This window comes from Toxotes jaculatrix, chromosome 9 (genome assembly GCF_017976425.1).
Source record: "Toxotes jaculatrix isolate fToxJac2 chromosome 9, fToxJac2.pri, whole genome shotgun sequence".
Classification (NCBI taxonomy): domain Eukaryota; kingdom Metazoa; phylum Chordata; class Actinopteri; family Toxotidae; genus Toxotes; species Toxotes jaculatrix.
The window spans coordinates 7,483,922-7,509,152 of record NC_054402.1 but is presented as its reverse complement, the minus strand read 5'-3'; the positions used below and the strand labels follow the sequence as shown (position 1 = coordinate 7,509,152).

The 25,231-nt window shown below is 38.6% G+C and overlaps 1 protein-coding gene across 2 annotated transcripts in view; it reads left to right on the top strand.

Moving 5' to 3' along the window:
* Positions 1-25,231, top strand: part of cadm2b (cell adhesion molecule 2b) — a 130,707-nt gene that overhangs the window by 81,999 nt on the left and 23,477 nt on the right. Inside the window, exons 2-3 of one of the 2 annotated variants that reach the window (XM_041046379.1) lie at positions 6,486-6,512; positions 20,879-21,028. In XM_041046379.1, the coding sequence (XP_040902313.1) occupies positions 6,486-6,512; positions 20,879-21,028 (177 nt within the window). The remainder of the gene's footprint in view (positions 1-6,485; positions 6,513-20,878; positions 21,029-25,231) is intronic. The other variant, XM_041046380.1, reaches the window with a different exon arrangement.

Below are 25,231 nucleotides of genomic sequence, written 5' to 3'. Positions count from 1 at the left end.
TTTTTGGCTGGCACCTTTGCCAAAGTCTGACCAATAAATGTAACCTGCCACAAAATAAAATTTTCTGCTACCTCCAGGTTCACAGCTTTGTTAAGTATCATTGTACTACATTCCCTCACTTGTCCCTTGAGGACTTGTCAAATATTTTAGTGAAACTGCATTCTTAGATCTGACTACCCCTCCACAGACCAATATCAAATGTGAGTGGGAGGCTGAACTGGGAGTAGATTTTCAAGACCCATGGTGGAGAAAAACTAAATTACAGGTTAATTATTCCTCCTCCTGTGCCCATCTGAGTCTTATACAATTTAAAGCACTCCACAGAATGCACTCAAGCAAAGTTGAAACAGCAAAACTTTTCTGGCACTGTAAGTGAGGCCTGTATTAGATTTTTTATGTACTTTTTTTATTTTTACTTTTAGGTCGCTTTGTTTATCTGTATGTATGTGTGTGTTTCTCTTTAAACAAATATAAAACTGGACATTTGTACTTTCAGATGCTGTGTGAATATGAAGTGATGTCCTAATACAACAAATTTATATTTAAAAATATACAGATCAAATGATAATAAAAATAATTCTCATGTAGCCCCAAACCATTAGATTAAAATACAAAACTTGCTCCATTTAAAAAGACAGCACATTGCTGATGTTATCTTACAAGACTTCTGGTTTTCTGTTTAGTTATCTGCTGCTGTTGTTTAAGGGGCAGTAACATTCACAGCTGCCCAGCGCAGCTATTAAAACTGCCTTATGTTTCTGCTTGTGAATATGTGTGTGAGCTGAATATGATGAAGTGCTTCCCTGTCAAAGGGTTACTTACAGCCGCATTGTCCCAGGACAGTTTGTTGTCTGACACTGGCAGAGGGAGAGCAGTGACCCCAGCGATGGCCAGCTGAGGGACAGAGGCCAGTTCTCGCTGTGTTAGAGGACAAACCTCTCAGTGGTCAGTTAAACTAATCACCACAGGGATCAGCGACTGTTCCCTCGTACTCGTTACAGACCTGCATCCCCACTCAGAAATAAGTCTGACAGATAAATGAATGGACTCCACTCTGTCACCGTTTGAGCCTCACACAATGCAAAAATGAGCTAACAAGCAGGCTGACTGCTCCAAATTTATGCCTCTGGTGGCCAAACTGGCCAAAGTCCCATCTTTCTGCCTCGTTGTGCTTCTCATTTTCTTATTGGTTTCTTATCTCATTGTCATTGACATTCTATGATCCATTTTATTGCTTTGTTCCATCACATATTGCACTTATCCATCTGGTGTGGGATCCCTGTTTATCCTGCACATGGTGTCCTCCATTTCTTTTTTCCCTCAAGGTGTTCTTCTTCCCTTTACTGAGGGTGTTAGGTAAAGCTAGGTAAGCTATTGTTCCCTGTGCTTTGTTTTGTTTGTATTGGGTTGTATAATGCTTTGCATTGTCTTCATTAATTGGTCATTAAGAAAGATTATTTGAGGCATGGGTTGTGATTAAATTATCCCTGAATAAACATCACTTGTGTGCTATGTTTGCTAGAGTGTTGTTAACACTCTGCAATTCTTCTGAATAATTTTGTCTTGAAAGTAAGCTCTCATTTTATTTCAAGGTTTGTTCTCTGAACTAACATTATATTGCCATTTTCCTACCTGGATCATGAAGATAAGTGTTTTTAAAAATAAAAGTTCATTTGAGTATATTATTCATACCAAGTAACTGGCAATGTTGCGTTGTTTCCCAGGAAGCAAATTAACAGAAAGTTGTCATTTTTTATTTATTACAGTAAAATGTACATGTTTTGGTATTGACTGTTCTAACTTTTAGAGGTGGACTTGAAAAACTGGTACTCATGTGTTCATTGCTGTTTTGAAAAATGACCTAAAATATATCACTTAAGCTTGTACGTCTCCACTTTTCATAAACTGCGGTGACAAATTGTTTTATCCTCCTTTCTATTTTGCTATGAATCATCTAATGAGGATTTAATTAGCATTTAGCACTACTTGTTTGCAAAACAACCTACAGGACACCTACAAAAATCTGTGGGAGGTTTTAAGCGATGAACAGCGTTCAGGGGTGTTAATTAGCAATTGCTCTCCACATGTTGCCTGTCCAGGCTAAAATAACTGAACAAATATCACTGGTTTTACCCTCTGCCTCAGAGTCACTGATGTCGAGAAAATTTGATAAATGTTTGGTTTAAGACAACCGTGGATCAAAAAGATGATTCTGCTCTGCTCTCACCACAGTAAAGTCTGTAACTTATTAAGGTCATGCATTTACGTGAACAAAAACTGTTTGTGGTATTTCTACATACTGCAGTGTTGGATTTAAAAATGCACTCGTGCATTTATCCATGCGATAAATGTGATAAACACATTGACATTCTTACAGAGGTGTGTGTTGTCACGTGCTCGGCTATTGACTCTCAGTGAAAGTCCTCTTAGGAATGTCAATGCATTATACTTTTCAGATAGAATGTATTGATATGCTTGCCATGTGCTTGCAAACATTTCCAGTTCACAGCAAGGAGAATCTTATCACGGTGTCTGACTTTGTCAACACTATTAAATTTAGAGGGAGTCAGAGATTAATAACTTCCACATAAGGAGGAAATAGGAAGAGGCACAGGCTTACAGAAAGATTAATGAGTGTCAAAAACAATGAATTTTCCATTAGATAGTGGAATGGCATGTGTTACTTGTATGGTCTTCCCAGTCACCTCATCAGATAAGAGTTTGCCCAAGGATCACCAAGAAATGACCTATTTTTTAGATAAACATTTTTGTCCTTTCTGCAGACTTTAGATTAACAGTGACCTATTTTCAAGTCAGAAATAATACTTTCTTCCACAAGGCTTCATTCCAGCCTCAGTTATGGGTATTGTAATGAAGAAAATAATCACTATTTTTATTGAACGTTTGGCTGTAAAAGAAATGCAAAGAAATGTGTTATGTGCTTATGTACAAAATTGGCCTCATGGAGGCTGGTTTCAGAGGAAAAGATGCAGATTGCAGGACAATCTTTAGTCTCAGTACCTACTACTGAGGATACCGACATGTAAACACACACACACACACAAGGAGCCGTGCCTCTCAAATAGCCTTCTCTGCAAACATGTCATTATTGTTATGATGGATGCCCAGCAGTTTTCAAATATCAGCAACGGGGAAACACATGAATGCAGCATTGATGAGCATGTTGAATACAGATACAACTTTGAGCAGCAGAAGGATGGTAAGAAGCCAAAAATTATCTTTGACAGCAACAGAAATAAATGAGGTGTGCATCATGTGAACAATGTCACCGGCACCTCCAGCTGGAAGGGAACAGCGGCCTGTTAGCTGTGAGACATTTCCCATAATAGACAAGATGTGTCAGCACACAATGCATTTGGAGACCAGAGGTGGAAGAGAGGTAAATACTACAAGAGGAGCTTATTTCTCGAGGAGCTAAGAAGTGTTCTTGTCAGTCAGCCTCTGCGTCCTCAGGAAACAGCACACTGTGTGACCCCCCCAGTCAGTGCAGATTTGGTCAGAGCTTTTTAAGGAAAACCTCTTGTCCTACTTCACCTACGTCTCTGTCTGAAGCATCATTTAAAAGAAATTGCAGGGGAAAAAAACAGCTAAATGTTACACCATTTGTTCTAGGAGAAACGTAGTAATTTATAGATTCATGAAAAGATTTATGAAGTGATCAATTTGCCAAATTATTTTAAAAAAACTGCTTTTTTCTTAAACAGCGCCCTCTCGCAGCAGAAATTACAATTTATGGATACATGGAAACATAAAAGCATGAAAATCTGTTAAAACCTTTTCAAGAAAATTCTGTAAATTTCTGGTGAAAATGATCATTTTTAGTTCTTATACAGTACTGTACATAGTTCCTTCAGTAATAGTAGCTGTAATTTAAGTAAGTGCCAAATTTATTCCAAGGAATTCCTTTTTTCACTTCACAAAAAAGTTAGCTGGTGCGGTAATGTCGGTAATGGTGTGTTTTACTTGCCCAGTATGCCATCCACACAGTTGCTGGACCATATAAGAACCACTTCAACTGCAGCCCCTGCAAGGTCCCATCAACATTCCCAGAGAAATCAGATGTGAGCTGTAAATTAATATAACCTCCTACCTTCACAGAGAGACTTTAAAAAGCATGATCTTACAGGAGGACCAGCAGTGAGTTTGCCTTCAGGCTTGTGTTCTTCATATGATTTTCTGTTTTGCTGCTGTGTGCTGTGAATGTGTAACACCTAGGCCAGATTTCACTTGTGAATAACTTGCTTTCTTCAAGCGGCTTTTCATAAAGTCTGCTGTGTTTCTGTGATTTATTTTTTGTTGTGTATACAAAGACAGAGATACAGTCTTGTCACCATAGAAGTGAGCGGTTGCCTGTTTGATCCTCCTCCTCCTATTTAATGACCTGGTGAAATCCAAATGTGAAATGTGAATTTTAGAAATTTGTTCTTGTGTTTAACTTGTTGTTGTTTCTGTGATACTTCACTCTACAATTACTGCCCTCCTCCTTCTGTGTGTTGTGTTGAGTTTAGGCATACTTCACATGATGTAGGAAATTCCTGAATATATTTTCTTCCTTCCTCTGGTCAATCCATTAGATTTTTAACATACTCATTAAATCAAAGCCACCCATTAAATTACTGAGTTGTAATAGCAACTTGAAGTAAGAGCCAGAATCTTCTCTCCAGATAAGCGGGTTAGCTGTTTCCTTGTGTGAACAAAAGCCAAAAAACCTCTCAGAGCACTTAGGCTTTTTTTTGCAAATTAGAAAACCAATCTATTCTTCTGTTTTTGTTTTTGTTTTTGTTTTTTGTTTTTGTTATTAGTTTAGAGGGTGGTAACATGTCTTGGACTGAGCCTTTTTCTGTGTTATTTGGTTATTTGTCTCATTTGTGCACACAGCTCTACTTCTGATTAGCATTCAGTGTTGATTTCGTAGTTCATGCAATGAATCCTTTTCAAAATCTGAAGCTTACCGGCAAATTTTGTGTTAATCTCTTCTACTCTGAAGCCTTTGTAACAGTGTTCTGTCCTCATTACAGCTAACTAAGTGTCTCTACCTGCAGACAGCTAAGCACCTTCCTTTCTGTAACCACTGGAGACAAACAAAGTGCCTGTCTCTCCAGTGATGATGAAAGGAAATTGTTTACCAATCTGCTGTGTCACTCTGAGTAGCGTGTAATTTTCACAGAAAGTGAAAGTTGTAAGTAATTGAGTAGAATTCTACCCAGGGACTGTCAGACACATTAGCCCTTAAGGGGGAAAGATTTACTAATTTTGTTGCGATTAACAATTTTACAGCACTTAATTGTTTGGATTATTTGCGATATCCCATGATCCTTTAGCTACATGAAACATTACATGGTGGTGTAATGAACCAGATTTTACATAATTACCCACGACACAGTAATCTGATACAAGCAAAGACAAGGCAAACTTGCTAATGCGGAAACACGTATTGTGGGGAAAATTTATATTAAACTCTTTGTTTACAGCTCTATAGTCATTTTTTTTATATATACCTGATGATAAAATGACACTAATCAGTTTGATTTCATAAAGTTGTTGGGAATGGAAGCAAACTGCAGTCCATTGAAATATAAACTATTTAAACTGAGTTGACACTGACACCTCAGAATAGAAAGTCATTGGTCCTGGTTTTGGTTTCTGTGTGTGAACATGCACAGTTTAGGTTGGTTGGAAGCTCCAAACTGCCTCAAAAGGCCCCCAAGAGATGTTATTCCGCTGTTAACCTGGAATGTAATTAACCAGTTGATAAAACTCAACCTCAAACTCAGCTTCGATAAACCAAGAAATATTAGCCACAAATTAACAAGTTAACAAGGACCAACAACATGCCTAGTAGGGTTATGGCAGGTTTAACCCAGCCAGTCCTAAGGGGCACAAATCTTTAGTTAGCTGTGATAGATCATGGGATAGGCTCCATGCCCCCCTTAAACCCTGACCAGCAAAAAGCAAGAATAGGAGATGAATGAATAACTACACCACTGATATGAAACTGAAAACAGGAACGAAAGTTTAAAAAAAATTATACCCACATTTTCTATTTTAATCATTTATTTCATCGCAGAGCTACAGTACATAGTGAGTAGTGAGGCTGGTATTCCATTGCCCTAACTGATGCTGTACTAAAGTGCTGTCTAATAGAGCCTCTGTCCTATAGTTTCACAATGAATCATCATAACTTATAAGCATGACTGCAAAAAATACTAATACTGCAAAGTAAACATTGGTTAAGACAGTATTAAGAAAATATCTCAGTTTCAGTTTAATTCATAGTGTGAACTCCGATGACATTTGCGTACAATTATAACTCTTTGTTCATCCATCGGTTTTGACACACAACATTTAATCTTATAATTCCTGTCACCGTGGATAGAGCAAATAATAATCATACTATAAGAGTTACTCCTCCATTCTACCTGTCTAACCTGCTGTTTTCTTGCTTTAACCCCTCATGCTTTCAGTGGCTGGGACAAAAAGCAAAGCGAAAGGTGAGTTATCGCCTCCAATTCCTTGCTGCATGATTTATGTTGCACGCAGTTCTCAATAAACAATGTTTGGATCGTCCTTTTATCTCCCCCAAGGGCCCAGGAAACATTAACATACGTCGCTTGTTGCAAGGCTTTGTGGGCATTTTATAACCTTTATTTCTCCAGGAAGCGTTTCCTGAACATGCTTGGTCTTTCCCAGATACAACCTGCTTCACATATGTTGAGATTCACATGTTCACGCCAGGGATCTGCCCACCTCACCCAGTCATGCTTTTCCCCTATTTGGTCGCTGTGCAGCTCCACTGGAGCAGCTGCGGGGTTGTTCCTGGTTCAAGGACACCTCAGTGGTAGATGAGGGAGGAGAAGAGTATTTCACATCTGCTTTCTCTACCCAGATTTTCCCATAAATACTACGTATTCAATGTGGAGATCTTCTGGTCTTAAGCCTGCTTCTCATACCTTTTATTTTCCTATTACCCTTCAGTATTTAATGTTTTGTCCTGATATTTGGTGGTGTAGGTATTCACTTCATTGCCACTGATTCTGATGTATTGCCTAATAAATTGTCATTTTCAGATTTGTTACGCACTCAGCTGAGAAATCCAGCATATAGGGTGTTTTTTCTTCTTGCTGCTCACCAACAAATTACTTCTACCTTTGAGGGGGGAAAATCCTGTTACAGAATATTTGATCATTTACAGACCATTTCTCCTCCTTTCATATTGGTATACATTTTCTGTTATTGCTCATGTTCTTGTTGGCTGATACTATTTTACCATCTGAACATCAATACCACTGTGTCAGTGTTCGTGACTCTGCCTGGATGTGCTTATTGATGCCACTGTTTGTGCTGTTACTGATGGATACTGTTTTATATGCTAGATGTTCTGGCTTGTTTGCACGTACAGTCAACCAAGTTGATATTTTAGTGTCATAATGAAGTCGTTTCTGTGTTGTACAGTAAAATGAAATCTAGCTAGCATGCCTTAATAACATCACATCCTCATGTAATATTTAGGCCAGTGTTTTTAGTTTTTGTTTGTTTATTTGTTTTAAACTTAACCAAAACCAATGATTAATGTTGTTAATTGTTGCTCCTTTTTGAAAATGCAGTGTTTTCTAATTACAGAGGTAATTAGGAGGCGAGTTTTTAATTAAGATTAAGAAGATACACATTCAGCATCCGTGGCTCTAGAATCTAGTTCAACACTGGGAAGCCTTTTTCGACAGCACTTTCAGGAGTCTAATTACAGTTAATAACTTTTATAACGATGAAGATAATGAATATAATCACAAGTATCAGTCTTGAATATTGATCAGTGAATTTTGTCAGCTTTCCTGTTGCATGTTAATAATTACAATGCAATTTGTGGAGTTAAACTGTTAAAAAAATACAAAGCCTGGAAGCCAGGATAAAAGATCATCAAGGCAGCTGTCATTATAATGGAAAACATGCCTCTGGATTTATTTACCAAGACCTTACAAAGAGATTTACTTGCTCTCTGAGGACTCACCTGAGTGTATGAAGCAGTGCTTTCACCAATGCAGAGAAAAGAATAATTTATTACAGTGTAGACACTGTATAAAAAGAGAAAATCGGGGGTAAAGAGCTTCATGAAAGAACTCTTGTAGTCAGCCCAAACTAACAACACTTGTTCAAGCAAGGCAACATATATTAGTAAATTTTTTACCAAGCAAATGGAAGAAAAATGCAGCAACTCTCATACTGAACCATATGGCAGAGCTGAAACATGAAGCTGAAATAACAGAGGTTGTTTTTACAATCGTGTTATGTAACCATTATGAAGGGCAAATTCAGACAGCTTAAATGGGAATTTAATGGCAATTCATATAAAGTGTTTCTGATGGAGGTAATGTTACATTCAAAGTGGGCAAGGAAAAGATGCTCAGTGTGATAAGGTTTTACTGAACATCTGAAAGAGCAACATGTTCCTGACCACATTATGCAGTCGGCTTTGTGGAAATGGAACATAAATACATATTTCTAACCCTGTCTCCTGGAAATTAAATTTCTATACAACGAAACTGCAACAGCAAATACGTTTGGTAGGAAATGTAATCCCTGGCAGGATTATGTTCACAGTGAACGCATTTTTTGAATGAATGAAGTGCTACATTTATTTACAGCAGTGTAGTAATGAGCAGGTGGTTGGTGGGCCCACAAAGTGCACAACTGTCACACCAGTGACCATGGTTTACATCCAGAGTCCCAACTGTGGTAAGGTTTAGGCAACTAAAGTGCTTAGGTTAGGGAAAGATTGTGGTTTTGGTTAAATCTAAATGAACACATTGAAGTCACATGTATTTGCCACTGCAGTTTAGTCTTATATAAACATAATCTTTAGGAGGCGGCATTGATAAATCTCACAGAACAGTTTTTGTCAGTAATGTTTAAAGAGCAGGTGATAACTATTATCATTCATTCCCACCTCCTGGCTCCTAAACTTTCTAAAGGAAATCCATACTCAGGGTTATTGAGAAAATTTGCCACATAATTCACAATCAACTGTGTGTTCCACTGAGTTCTTGTTAATTAAAGTGTTTATCAGTCTGTTAGCAGTCCTTGAGAGTTGGGTTGATCACTCTTAGGAGCATTTTTTGTTTGTTTGTTTCGTATTTGTTGTCTCATTATTGGCATGTGTTTCTCACTATGTAGACTTTATACTGCCATTTTATCGGTTTTATTTCTCAGGGTGTAGCAGAATGCTTGCAAGCACCAGGATTTCACAGGAAAACATAATCCCAAAGTTCATTTGAGGCACATCACATGTACAGCCTTTTAAGTAACACCAGCTAAATGTGTAATTTCCTGTTTCACCTGGAGAGAGTACAGTATTTCTGACCCACTTTCTGAGGCTGATGTATTGCCACTTTCCTCTTTCCTTTTTTTCCTGCACAGCAGAAAAAACACTGCTAAGAGTTTCCCCCAGCAGGGATATTTATTGCCAGTTCTGTGGCTTGTCCACCCCCACCTTCCCCCTACCTCCCCCACTGTGGCAAATCACAGGGGAGGACGGCACTCACTACCACCTCTGAGTCGAGGGAGGTTCACTTTTGCTCAGGTGCTACTCAGTAACTGGCACCAAATGTCCTTTCTGATGGAGGGTAAAGCTGACAGACAGCTCACTCTGTCTTGGTTATTTCCTTTGTAACAGGCTTCATCTGCCTCTGTAACAGCTCTATCAACTGACTGCATCGTTTAAGATCACGCTATCAGTGCCGAGTATGAATACAATACAGAGCTGATACACAGTTGTGGCGTAGTGGTGGGTCATCGAAACATGGGCATTGTGCTTGTCTGATCCGGTATGAACTGCTCTTGTTTACAGCCGATGGAAGCACTGCAGAAAACCACTATTATCCCAGTGCAGATAAAGGATGCATACAGTCGAATGCGTCTTCATAACATTCCACATAAACGCATTTAATACAAGAGAGATTCATGTTTGATTTTGCAAAAGCCGCCCAGGAGCCATGTGCACCTGGAATTAAAACAGCTGTTGAGATAGAAACTGCAGCCAGATTGCATCTGAATCTTTTTTTTTTTTTTCATAAGTGACCTGGACATATAATGTTTCCTCTATCCTCTTTGCATTTGTACTTCATTGCTAGATGCAAATGGGGTGTGAAAGAGAGTGACATGGAGTACATTACTAATCTGAGCAAAAGTAATCACAGCCTTTGCTTTTACCCTAATTACATATGGATTTTCTATGACTGAATGAATTGCATATTTAGGAAGATTTTAGACGTTCCCTGTTGATTTTAAATTGTGACATTATCTTAAGCCGACTGTGTTTGAACCAGAAAGTGTGTATAGTTTTCAAACATGCATCACTTTGGACAGGTAATTTACAGTTTAGCTTCAGTTAATGGATCTGATCTAGATTTAGCGCTAATTAGTTGCTGCCCTTAAAGAGTTGCTTAAATCTCCCCAATCAACCAGGCTGATAGCTTTTAAAATGGCACAGCTTATTCAGTGCCTCAGATCAGCAGGTTTGCCACAAACATAAGAGGCTTTTCTGTTGCTGTTGAACCAATAGGGCTTAAATTACACTGTCAGCGTAAATGATTGTTTTTGGTGACAGATATGACCTTTCAGTCATTATCAAAATAAATTACATGAAATATATTTTTGCCCATGTTTTCCCCTTAAGTCTGTTCATAAAAGATCAGTCTAGGTGAAAACAATCAGATATGATGGGGTCACTTCAGGGGCCAATTGATAAAAGCAGCCTGTCTTGTCTACTCTCATAACCATTAACTGCAAAGCATTTCCTTTATCAACACTTAACGGCTAAAGGTAGTGAATAAATGAGTGAGATAGCACATCATATTCCGATATTATATTATTATTATATTATATAAGGATGGATGAGGTCAGGTTCGTCATGTTCTTTGTATCATCTCTCTATAGTTAACCTTTAAAAGTACCTGTACGTCTGAATATAGTTTATATATTATATTTATTGTAGTTGAAATTTGCAGTTTTTCATTGCGCTCATTTGATCAGAAATCATTTGTATCTTCTTGTCTTGTTTTGTTAATAAACACAGACATATTTTGTCCCTTTCACATGCTTTCTTTCTCTGCTCAAACGAGCTTTATATTTTCTATCCTTCTATTCCAGTAAATAAACAATTAGTACCAGCTACTAACAAAGCTGTTGCAATCTCAAGACTATTTAAAATTTCGTCAGACAGTAACCACAAAAGGGAGGATTTACTTTTGCATGCATTGATATTCAGCATAAAACTGGCAACAACTAGTCTGAATTTTCAGAGGTGGTCTTATTTGGACTCCAGTGAATGGAACATGTTGTTTACATGATATGCTTCAAAGAGACTGTTGTTGCACTCCAGTTACATACAGTATGGAATATTAATGTGCTGAGGAATTCAAATTTTTGTTATCCGTTCTTAACGAGCAGACAAGCAAGAGGAAGAGCTGTCATTAATAGAAGAAACTGCTCTTGTTTTGAAAATATTGTCAGATTGTATCTCAATGTACCCATTGTATAGTGATTATTATCATCATGATTATATTATTATAATGAATTACTCATTTACTCATTAAAATATGATGAGAATTACACATTTTTAAAATGTTGTGCTTCAGGCTCAAAATTTTTAAATGGATTAGTAGAGCAGATATGGCTTATTTCTGTATATGTGTTAAACTATAGTATAAGCTGCTTTAAATGTTTCAGAATGGAGGGTTGTATTCATGTATTCATTTTCAGCAGTCCTCCACAAGAGGGTCAGCATTCATCTAATCCACTTCACTCCCTTCGAGGTAGGGGTGTTGTTAGTTTTGGCAGGAAGACCAGATAAATGATATATGAAACAATAATATCAATACTAGTGTAGAGAATCATGTGACAGGCAGGCATTATCTGGACAGCCTGAGATAGACACTCTCAGGCCTGATTATGGGTCATTCTGAGCTGTTACTCAGAAAACTAACCGAGCTCTCAAAAAAATATTCTGCCCACTGTTTAAGATCTATTGTAATTGCATTTAAGATTTCCATCCATTTGGACACATACATTTATACAAGTTATTGATGGGACCCAGTGTGTTTTAAATACACAATAACCAGGTTTATATTCAATCACAGGTGATAGGTGAATCACCCAGGTCTCTAGTGGGTGCACATTTCTGTAAGAGTGGAATCACACAAATCATAGTTTTTATGACCCCCTAACCCCATTTTAGAGACTAACTCCACAGTCTTTAAAATAGTACAAATTGAAACCATTACTCTTGAATCCAGTCAGGCTCTGTGGTACCACACATGGCTTCAAAAGCTGATTAAAGAGTAAAGTGTAGGACTCAGGTGATCTAGATTTGTAAAGTATTTTTAATTCCATGTCATTGAGTAATTGTAAAGTTCACAGGAACAAAAGAGTGCTGTAAGAGCCAAGCATACCTATCAAGTGACACATCTTAACCTCTTTTTCAGGTGAGCTAGTGATATTATATTATGTAATGTATATAATGTTATCAGAATCCTTGAAAGTGCTGGTTTTATTTATTTCAGACTATAAAACACAAAAATACAGGAATAAAACCATAAGGAGAAATCCAAAATCCATTTACAAACAGTGATACAATAAAAATACCAATAAAGCTATGATAGTATGAAATGGTCAGATGATCCTGCATTGTGCTGTGAGAAATGAGGAAAAAAATGAGAAGCTGCCAAGTTTCACTTCATGCTCCTGCTGTGAATTTGTCTATGATCAGATTTAAACTTCTTAAAGTTGAAGCTGTTAACTGTGTAAACCTGGATTTTCTTCAAAAAAAAGAGAAATGTTTTCATGTAGCACCCCCCACCATCCCCCTTACCACCCTCTATGCCGGTTAAGCCCAGCATTTTCCACTTTTCCACTGCTACAGCTCCCAAGTTGCCAGAATAAAAAGGATTTTATCACAGAGGCCGGTTTGATTGAAACAGATTCACGGATGTCATTATAATTTCAGAGCACCTTTGTTTGCAGCAATATGAGCATATAAAAGATAAAACATCCTGAAATATGCATGTGTGGTGGTTCTAAGTGGACAACTGTGCATAACTTTGGAAGCCATTTATCCACTGGCTTCACAGGTTTGAATTTGTCCCATGTTAAATTTTCACAGCTCCCTTTGCTCACCCTCCTGTCCCTCTTTAATAACCTTTTTGGAAAATGTTAAGAAAAGCTGAATTAATGCATTAATAAACAAAAAAATCCCTTGTCATATCTACCACTGTGCTATTGTCAGAGTGGTTATATAGAACACCCCCAGCTGCTTTTTTACATTTTATATTTTTGTAATTTTGTACAGTACTAATTGTTCTAGCAACAGTGTTAGAAAAAGTACTTCAAAAATCTGTTGCTTGCCACTGCTGCTAACGGCAGTTAAAAAGTACCAACCAAGCAATGAAAACAATTTGAACTTGAATTTGAAAAGGGCTTTTTACTCAGTGGGGATCTTAGGAGTGATTTTTAAGGATGATACTGATTTAGCAGTCTGAGCTGGTCTGGCAGGACATTTCACAGTCTAGGTGTCCTGGCAGTGAAATCCAGTCATCTTTCATCTTGAGCCTAGACTTAGCAACTGCCAAGAGCCCTGCCTGTGGTGTTAACTCTGACTCATCAGGGGCCAAAAGGTCAGAGACGTAGCTGAGGGCAAGGCCTTGACAAGCCATAAAAGTTATCAATAAAATCTTGACATCAGTTTAAAAAAAAAAAAAAGAATGGTTGCCAAAATGGGTTTAATATGGCTCCCTCACTTAGTCCTAGTCAAAAGCCGTGCCGGATGCCATCATGGATTTAGTTGCTAAAACAGATAAAGTAAGCATTACAGTCAGAAAACAAGATGTAAAAGTAGGTACCACCCTCTGCATTAGTAGAGCAAAAAAATTTCTGAGAGGGTTCCCTGACTAGAGAAAATCTTCACTGGACCAAAATTAGGAACACCACACAACATTTAAAATGTATTAAAGGTTATAAGCAGTATTGAAAAATATTCAATTGAAATGCCAGGAAATTCAGTTTTGTGAGTTGAACTGCAAAATATCCTAAAATATGTAGTCCAGGACACCATTTTAGCAGGGTGTGGAAAAGAAAAAAGAGCTTGCATGTAGTACTGCAAAGAATACATCTGTATAACTGTAATATATAACGTAGTGAGAATTAAACTTTGATGTACACCACGTGTAGTGAAAGAATGTGAGTGAGTCAAGGTCACCAACAGCAAACTCAAACATTTTTGTCTCAAAACTATTTCCCACCTCTCATCTGTGCCTGCTCTCATATGAAATGATCAAATATGTTATTTCCTTGATGTTAGAAGAACACCCATCTTTGCAAAATATCTCATTTGTTATCACCAAGAGTTGCTTTGAAATTATTTTCTCCAGAATCGTTGAGATGAAAAGAGTTAGGGTCTTTAGCTAGTACAGACGGTCAAATCAAGGTCAGCTTTCTTCAGAGGAGGCTAGACTGAACAGTAAAAATATATGACACGACCATTAGTTTCAAGTTATTTACAACAGAGAAAACATTTGGTGTTCTAACTGTTATAACTCTGAAGAATTTAGTAGGCATAATGTGTAGCGCACTGGTGGATGTGTCAAATATGATCAAATGTTAGCTCATGTGGAGAAAGTGACTGAGTGGAGAGAGGACAAGTTATTCCGACGCAAGTAAAAGTAACAGGAGCGACACTGAGAATCCAACAAGCAAAATGTAAGCCACGCTTTTACAAAACTTCACACTGAGTTGGAACATGGAGCTGTCTGTATTTGTCTCACATGGGAGACAGCAAGTTCTGTTATTGCTTATTCTCTCCACCAAGGAATGCACACCACAAGAGGCCTCAAGTTTTAATTAAATGGAATATTTATACACTGCGGATGTTCAACTTCCCTCTCTCTCAACATGCTGGCAAATAGGCCACTCAGTTTAGAGTTAGCCAATTAATTACAATTTTGTCAAGTCACAGCAATTGCAGTGATTAATTATTATGTTCTCAAGAGTATATTGCTTGTTTAAATACCTTGTGAGTATTAATGCAAGACATTTGATTTTCTTTTACAAATTCTCAGTTTGCAGATTTACAGCATTTACTCTGTATGCGATGTGAGGGTGGATTTTGGTTTTTGTTTGTTTGTTTTCTCTTTTTGTTATTGTCATTGCCCTTTTTTTTTTTTTTTGACCATTTGATCGTTTAGACGTTGCCATGAAAATAATTATATATTTGACCTTTTAGCTGAGGTTCAAGGTACAATTTAACCTCCTTCCAAAAAGCAGACATTTGTGTAGCTAAATTAATTTTAGTGTGAATAAATCACTATTTTAGAGTTACTTCTTTGTTTAAGCAAAACAGTTTCTCGGACTGCTTGGGAAAGGAATACCTTGCCATGTGTCGTATTTGCATGAAATAATGTAGAAAGAATGTAAGATTCTTGATTGTAAGAGACAAATAATGGTGTGCATTTCTATCTGTGATACAGCAATTTGGCAAAATTGAGTAAAATATCATGAATAATCTCTGCCTAAGGCTCAAATACAGGCAGAGTCTCCACTTTGTAATATGAACAGATCCATTTCAGACATTCAGCTTTCACTATGGACACATATGTGATTTGTAGAGACATGTTCTTACATGGCATTTTGATCATTGGCAGGCACTGTATGAAGTTGCCACCACTCATTTGCATGTAGAAGAGAGCTCAGCACCTCCAACAACTCTATTTGCAAAGAAGCCCTTGTAAAATCAAGCACCAGAGGTGAACTTGTGGTTTGATAAACTGCCTGGAATTCATTTTCATATGAAAATTAATAATTGTTATTATTCCGTAATGAAGGGAGGCATCGGTTATTTCTTGAACTATTTTCTGAGTTATTTGTTTTCTTTTTATGCTGCTTGCAGTTTACAGTTTATTCTGCAGTGGTGTGCTTGACTGCTCTCCAGCCATTCATCAAGACACTGCTTTCCATTATTTGGTGCAGTCAGCTGAAACTGAGAAAGGCTTTTGGGGTGGTATGGCTCATTCTTCCTTCACTAACTCTCTGTTCTCCTCAACAGAGATGTTCCTCGAATTTTTCACCTCACACCCTGGATTAGTGGTCATTAGGCGAGTCAGTGAAATTATATATGCAACACAGTTCTGTAATGACCTTGTTTTCAGACCTGGTTTCCCACCCTGCTGTGATTTTCCATGAGTATCATATCCAAACAGAACCAAAAGATTTCCACATCATCAATAATGAGGAAGCACTCCATTTACATTCATCTGCTAACTCTCTAAATCCTCCCTTTAAATACAGTCATAAAGATTTCTGTCTTCCTCATATTCACATTTTCTAGATACCCTCCCAAACCGCAAGGCTCGCAAAATCAATAACCTAAGTATCATATTCTTGGCTTCTAATATTGTCAGACTCAGATTCCATCAGGCTACTGTCTGAGCTGCATTCTGATAACAGCATGAAGAGAGGCTGGTTGAGCTGAAGTGAAATAGTTTATAGTTAATGCACACTCAACAGCCAGCCATTCTGAACATCTGTATTCATATTTATACGCTACACCTGCTGCACAGACCTCATCCCTTGCTAAAATGCTCAGAGATGAGGAGCAGACACATAAATGTGGTCTGTGTTTTAGCAGACATCTGTTTCTTTGTTTCTCCTTTAAAATCTAATCATCGAATATTTGCGTTTACAATAAAGATGTTATCCTCTCTCCCCATTTACGTGCCTGCCGAATTTCTGCTGTGCAGGTTAATACTTGATTCATGAGGCAGTGTCACTTGATTCTGTATGAAAGTTAATGTCATGGTGGAGAGATGTGTCAGCAGCATTCTGCGTGAAGCACAGCAAACAACTTGACTAATCTTGTGTGTGCTGACATTGTGACTGATGATCAGTGTGCTGGTGGCCCACCTGAACATGGACCATAATCTCCCAGCTCAGGGTGATATTGCCAGTCTTTTTTTTTTTTTTTTTTTTTAAAGAAAAAAACAAGCAGCAGCTCTCAGATCCATGTGACTGTCATAAAAAATATTATGAAAGGGGAAATCACTGCCAAGGGACCAATTATAGAGTTAGACCCATAAGCAGGCTGGTGTTGGCAATGGTTTGATTAAAAGCACATACACACAAAAACAAAACAATAAAAAGCTTGGATTTTAAGTGATTAAGCTAAATTTGAATGTAAAAATCAGCTCATTTTCAGTTCAGTGTTCATCATTTCATGTTTTTAATCTTAAACACCCCCTCCGAGAACCTGTAGGGAGGCTGGATTGGAAAGAAGGGGAGCGAGGGGGAGAGAGAGAAACACCAATGTGACTTATCACATATTGAATTTTTCTTTTACTGTAGCACTTCATGATATTCATAGAATGAAGGAGGAGAGTTTGCCAGATTGAAAAAAGCAACCGCTAATGGTATTCATGTTTCAGAGGGCGCCAGCTACTTTCATCAAGATATCTCAGGTTACTCAATCCTCACCTCACCTATTCGCTGTTATGGCAGGCAGGTTGCATGCTGTCTACTGTAAATATGTGCAAGCTGTCAACCTGCTGCCGGCCTTGACTGAAAATAAGTAGCTCCCTCTCATTCACTATAATACATCTAAGCGCTGGAAAAAAGGATACAGCAAGGCCCAGTACTGAAGTTCCTCAGCCTGTAAAGCTGATATGCTTTGTGTTTAAGGGATGGTCTGTCCTCCCCTAAGGCATATTGGAAAAGTGCAGGTTTATTCCTCATTTCATCACTGCACTTCACCGAGTCATCTTGGATCATATGTGGAGCAGGCAACCTTCATACCTCTATTACTTCTCTCAGAACTGTTTGTTCCCTTTCACTGGGTTTGCTTTAATAGGAAAACACTGCTGTGGCTCAACATATTCAACTCTAACTTTCCTTTACCCAGAAGCTTTTATTGTATCTTGCCTTACCTAAAGTAATGTGGTGGAGTGTGTAGAGGTATTTGTTTTTTAAATTCCGACATTTTAGTTTTGAATGTAGATGAATAAGACAATCCTAACGAAAACAAATGCAGACTGAGTCAGGAAGACACTGTGGATTTTATTTAGTTTGTTTTCAGATATCTGTTGTGTCTCCTATATGATTTCTTGACTGTTTTTTATTTCTATTATTTATGAAACACATGCATTGCGTCTTTTCATTTTGTAGCAGATTTTATTACAGCTCAGTTATAACAAGGTAATAAATATTGTGTTATGTTTTGTCTTGATTCCCTCAGTTTAAAAAAAGAATAAAATTCTTTAACCTTAACAGGTACAACAAAAATAATGGGCCTTTTACGCTGCAGACATTTTGACTTGTCATAGCAGGAAAGGCACAGGTGACACTAATAACATTAACAATGGTTCTGTTGTGTTCAAGTGTCCCAGCAAACCATGACAGTGTGACAGCAATCCAGCATGCACAATACCAGAAGCCTGAAACTGAAGCAAATAAATGGAATTCAGCCAGTGTGTTCTTTCTTCTGTGACATGTCAAAAATTGATCATGGTCATCAGTTTGTACATGCCGACACAGTTTTTAGAAGAGATCTAATCAGGCAAAATAAGTGAAAACTTCTTTGTGGGTGTGCAGTGATGTGCAGGGCCTTAAGTCCATTACTGCCACATTCCAACTGAAAGGTTCTCTGTGATTATTGCATTCATGTTTTTGACCCAAATTCTCCCTCTCACAGAAGTTAAACCCATATATAACCAACATTATCACTGTCCTCGCCATTATTACTGTATTACTCTGTTGTTACAAGATATTAACCCTTCATTACCCTCTTATTACTGGGTTGTCAAGTCCTACCATTTGTTTGCCTCAAGTCAAATTAAATATGCTGTGGAATATCCCTGCTTGTCACACACACCTGAACATATGCTTCTTTAAAGTGAGGTCAGTGTACAGGGTCACACAGCTCAGTGTAGCGTCCTTGGAGCAGTTTGTGGTTCAGTGACTTTCCAGAATATTGTTTGGTATTGTACTGTAGAAGTAAAGCCAGCTGCCCTCCAATCACCATCTCAAAAAAAAAATAAAAAATAAAAAAATAAAGAAATACACTCTGTACTTGGCACTGGGGATTATGTTTCCACAGAAAGGACAGTATTTGCCACACTCCAGACTGCTACAGAATGTCAAGACAGTGGAATTTCATGAATGCATTAGGAGAAGCCCAGTTAGCTGCAGTGCACCCAAAACTGCTCTTGCACTGGCTTTGACAACAATGCCCACTACATGACCATACTTCTGATTATGTGAACAGCCTTTATTGGCCTTGCAGGTAACATTAAAAAAAAAAAAAAAAGTCAGCAACAGGCTGACTAGCCAAAAGAATTCATACATACCCCAATCATGGTGTAACCTGTGGGATTTTACTTTTTTCCAGTATACGCTGAAGACAGACAGCAAAGATACTGGAGAGATAGTGGGGTTAGATGATATGACAAAAAAGTTGAAACTTGCAGAAGCTGACAATAACACCTCCACATGGTACCCCACACGCAATGCATCCGCATCCATTTCCCACCCTAATATAATAACATGCATAACTGGTTTTGTTGGCGCATCTTGCTGACACCCAGCCAACTGCATCTGAATTATTGTAATGATGACATGATGAAATGGTGACGTATTCGTTGATGTGATATTGTGTGATTGGGTGCAATGAGCATATAAGTAATGTGCGCTGTTTGAGTCATTTTCCCATTACTATTTATAGTCAGCCTCACCTTCACCTCTAGCTGACAATGGCCTCCATCAGGACAATCGAGGTCAAGGAAGGTCCACAGACCTTTGGCTGTCCCAGCCTCCCCTGCTCCCCCATGTGAGTTGGACTAATGAGGCAGACAGCTGCTCCCTAAGCTGAAATGTCCCTGTGGTGAACTGTACCTGGGAGAGGCACAGACAATGTCACCTTCATATTCAGGCACATTACAAGTAGAAAGCAAAGCAGACCTATGAAATCAAGAGAGAACATGCACAGAGATTAGTTTGTGGACGGTGAAATGTTCACAGGCAAATACAGCACATTCAGCTTCAAGCATGAACTCAAGAGCTCTAACACAGTTGTTGTTTACTGTTGTCATCCTTAAAGGGGCCAATCCTGGTCAGGCTCATATTAGCCTGCGTGTTGTCTTCTCACAATCCACTGCAAAAGAGTATTGGTTTTAGACATCTGTTTCTGAAGCTTGGCAGAGTTCAATAAAACACAGGCAGGATAGAAATGCTTCTACAATGTAATTAGGAGACTTTGCTGAGACGACAAGTACAAATGTGGAATAAGAAGGTAAAATCCAGCAAGGCTGGGTGATTAGGCCTCATTTGGATGTCTTCTGCACACTGTGACGAGCGGCTGTTTCAGGGCAAGGCAGTCGCTTGGATCGAAGGCCCACAGTGTCTAGGATTATGTGTCAATTTACCACCCAGCTGCAGCTCTAGACTCTACAGCAGAACATGACTACCTCTAATTAGGCCATGCTACCAATTAGGGCCCTGCAATAAGGCAGTGAGGAAGGCGCTCTGGGAGAGTAAAACCTACCATTGTTTCCACCGTAAAAAAAACACTGTTTTCTGGTTCCAACAGCTGTCGAAGGCTGGAGTCCATGTCGACCAGGCTCCCATTAAGCTATCTCTGGTTTGCTGTGGAGTAATGAAGACATTTTTGTAATTGGGTGATATGATGACAGAACATTATCTTTGAAAGGTGTCAAGTCTGAATGGTACATTAATGTGATTCAGTGAAGAGACAGTATCAACAAGTCCAAAACAGCACTCTATTCGTGTCACAGCCATGACCCCAAACTCTGTCTCGTGATCCCCACAGGTAGCCAAGGTCAGTTCCCCATAACTCAGAATGTGACGGTGGTGGAGGGGGGCACAGCCAACATGACCTGTCGTGTGGATTACAATGATAACACTTCCCTCCAGTGGTCAAACCCTGCACAACAGACCCTGTTCTTTGGGGACAAGAAAGGTGAGTAATATTCCTGGGGATAATGGCCGTAATGATAAAATGATGAGATATGATAAAGATGTCTGAGCCAGATTATATTACTACAAGAGTCTTCATTAATTTTTCAAATTTGAAATGTACAAAATTGTTCCTGCCTGCCTGCGAGCACACAATTTTACTGAATACAGGAAAAAGACAGGATACGAGGGAAATGCATTACCCGCAATGTCGAAGCAGACTTTTAATGAATTTATGTCTCCATTGATGTCCCAGGGCACAAACTAAACAGAAATAGACTGTTTTTGAATTGAACTTCTGTAATCACGCAACACTGACAGTGTTGTTTACAACACAGCAATGCCTGTGGATTGTGTGATGATTGGGCTTAATTAGCATTTTAGCTGCCCTACATTTGTATAGCTGTTTGGATGTCACTCTGAAAAGGAAGCGCACTGTTGCAACCTCGTGAAACAAGGCCCGAGCCAGAATGAATTATAATGTGCTCTCACAAGCCAAATCCAATTTAAAGGTGACAAAAGTCTGGAGTTGATAAATTGGAACTGGGGTGAAAGGGAGTATAACAGTGGACTGGTCGTGTAAGGGTTGGGGGTGTTCATCTTTCAGTGTTTCTCACAGCATATTACCCATTTCATTTATGCTGTAGCTGCTAATACAATATCATTGGTTCAGTGATTGAAGATGAACTTTCCCTTTGAATAACAATTGATGGGAGAGAGAGACGCCAGAGTGAACCAGCAGAATGAGAATCACAGTCTGGTTTGAAGAAATACTTTCTCTCTCGCAAGTGATTGGATTTAGTAATGAGGTCTAAGGTGTTTTATTAGATGAAATTACTTCCAAATACAATTAAATGAAAGTTAACTGAATCTTAAATAGATACTCTTGTGTGAATGGTGTGAATGTGCCCCAGGGACTTAAATTCAAGCAAAAGTCATTGAGCCAAAACCATTCTTTTTATATTGTTATTTTTTCTGTATTCTCTGGTGTATAATAGATGTAGCATTTTAATATTTTACTTAGCAGAACCAATTTTGAAAATCACCAGGTTCTATCAGAAAAAAGACTCACCTTCACTTCTTTGTACTCTGAAAAGATGTAACAGATGATAAATCATTTAAATCTTAGCTTTTGGTTATTTCATTCAGCTTAAATGAAGCCAGTTAACTGCATTTTGTTCACATTTCTCTCCTACTGTGAATAAAAAGCAATAATCTGTATCCATCTGTAAATCTAGAATGCCGCTGGTATACTCGTGTAAGGAGAGCTTGGAGAGCACAATATGCATAAGCCACTTTGCCCTTCTTGGGCAGCCATTTATATTGCATGACAGAATCCTTTTCCTGAGCAATACAGATGACAAAATGAATGTAGTCCACTCAGCGGAGGTTGCCAGGGCTAAGTGTGGGAACACTTCCTCTCCATCTCCCTTTAAACAGCCAAATGAAAAGCTTTATTGGCACAACTAATACGATGCCTGTGAGGCCATCAGGAGAAACGGGAGGCGTGGAGCAACACAAGCTTCATGCGAGGAAGAGGGTGGGACACCTGGGAAGAAATCTCTGCTGTGCCAAATCACCAGTTAATTGCTTGGCAGAGGGCTGCAACTGTCCTTCTCCGGTTTGTTGTGCCTTCTTGTAGGAGCCAATGAAAAATGTTAGATTCAACCTTATGCTACCTTTCAGTCCAACAACTAACTGCAGACTGGCTAAGTTTGAGGCAGGCTGTTCTCACTCTCTGATGAACAGCTGCTCATAGACTGCTGTCACTAAGTAGATTAGATTAATGCAGCTATGTTGTATTTTCTTGTTCTCAGTATTCAGATTTTTTTGGTATATTTTTTTTTTCTTTCACCTGCTGTTTAAGATAAATGTTTCATTTTCCCTCTGCTTGTTGTATCTGTTCATTTTCTCTTGTCCACCTCTCTGCTTACTATAATCCCCTTGGGTGGCCATGACAGCATGGCCATATGTGAGCATTTGATGCACATGCAAGTCCCCCGCCCCCCTTTCTCTTCTCACAAAAGTAGTTTGTCATTGTGCATATGTGAGCCCAAGGAAATTCAGCTTTTATGTGTGATTCCGGATGCTCACATACACATACAAGTAATGATGATAAAAATACATCTTCAAGTCTGTCTTAAATTAGACAAAACGTTCTGTGAGGCAGTTTTTGAAATCTACTCTCGCTCTTTTCCTCAAGCTTGGTATTAAAGATAAGGTTTTTTTTCTGGATGTGTTTGGAGTTTGATATAACATAGTGAGGGAGGAAAAAGAGTATTAAAATGACCTTTTAAATCCTTTTGAGCAGCTGCAGTGGAGTAAAGAGACACAACTTGGGAAAAAAAAGCTGTAGTTTTGTATTTTATATCAACTGAGTTTGACAGCTTCTGGGTAAAGTAAGACAAAATCTGATCTTTGCCCCAACTATAATTTGTTCCATTTTAATTCAGGTCTGGCAAATGAGAATATGAAACAAGCCCCAAAGAGTAGCTATTACATCCAAGGAGAAAAGGGATTTCTGTGTCTTTCCAGAATTTCAAAGACACTGAATACCATTAATCTACTCCAATGAAACAGTAAGAAAAGCCAGCACGTTTGAGGTGTATCTTTCGCATTACAAATTATTCATACGTGAGCACCAGTAATGGAAGTCAAAATAAAATAATCATTAAATGACAATGTAGGTCATTTGTCAGTGCCTTCCAAAACAGTATTTTCTGATCTGCTCCATCTGTGGCCACTGACCCCAGCGTCATCGCTAAGAGGCTTTGTGTCATAATAACAGTGTCACAATACTTCTGCCTTTACTTTGCTTGACCCCAAAAACCATAAACTTAGGGCATTTGAAATTTGAGCAAACAACTGATGCCGATGAGGACAGTCTCTACTAATGACGAGACTACTCCAATTAACCTTCTGTTAATTTAATTGCAACTTGCAACAAAATAAGGATCACAGTTTATAGACCCACTGGGAGTCCTCAGGTAGGTAGGGAGAATGCTACCCTGGTGGTGCATCCTACAACTTGTGACCTACAACTTGTTTGCACAGCAATGTCACCTCTCGTCACAGACGTGAAAGGAGGATAAGAGATGTGGTTGTAGGTGGGAAGGAAAAAGTGGACAGGTGACAGCTCAATAGCTTAATGTATCATTGGTGAGAGTGTAAACGATAAAAGGGGACCTCTATCTCATCCTCTCCCAGAACAGGCTCAGTCAAACCTCGTGGAGCTCCAAGAGAGTGTTAACCTTGCTGGATTCCCAAAGCCGATCCATATGGGTTGGACTGTCTCTGCACATTTGTCTAAAGCTGAACACAGCCCTCCTCTTATATCATGCCAGCTGGCTCCTTGGCATGCTCCTCTTCATCCATTATGTATATCTGAGTCTTGGTTGATTGTTGCCACCTCAGAGGTTTCAGACTACACTATGGCAACATGGAGATTCCTATGCACTACGGCCACAGACCTGAGACAACAGAGATAAATCGCCTTAATAGCCAGGCCAACACATCATTCATACATTAGGCCAATTAGTGGGGACTGTTGAAGGGAACGGCTCTTTGGTCGGCTACCACAGTGAAGAAATCGATTTGGACCATATGTCTTTTGTAGAATTATCCCTTTTATATGTTGCCAGGGTTATTAATTATTATTAGTGAGCCGGACAAACGAGAACAGAGCTGTCCTTTGCTGTCTTCATTATGATTTACTTCACTTTTGGCTTCTGTGGGAAAAGGATAAAACCTAAGTAGGGATGCTGTGGAGAATGGTAATGACATTTCTGGAGGCATGCAGGATGGAAGCAGAATCTTTTGTCAGATACGGTGACTATGAATAATGCAGTTAATGGGAAGCTACTGCAGGTTGCATGTCAAAGGCAGATAACAAATTGCTCATTTGATCTACGGTATGTGCTTGTAGCAGAGCTATGGAGATATATATAGTATATGCATACATGCTTTGGCTAATTTTACATCCCTTTTCCTCATATCAATTTCATCTCTCAGAAGTTTGTGGTTCATCATTCATGACATTTAATTGGGGCATTCAGCTTGGATCATAAAGGTCACAAAGCAAAATTGATCTTAATTGGCTTGTAGTAATCAAAATGCTGTTATGTGCTAAATGAATGCTCTAATGTGAGCATTAAAACATTCATTAGCTTGAGAGAATGAAGGATAATTACCAAGGATGCAATTACCG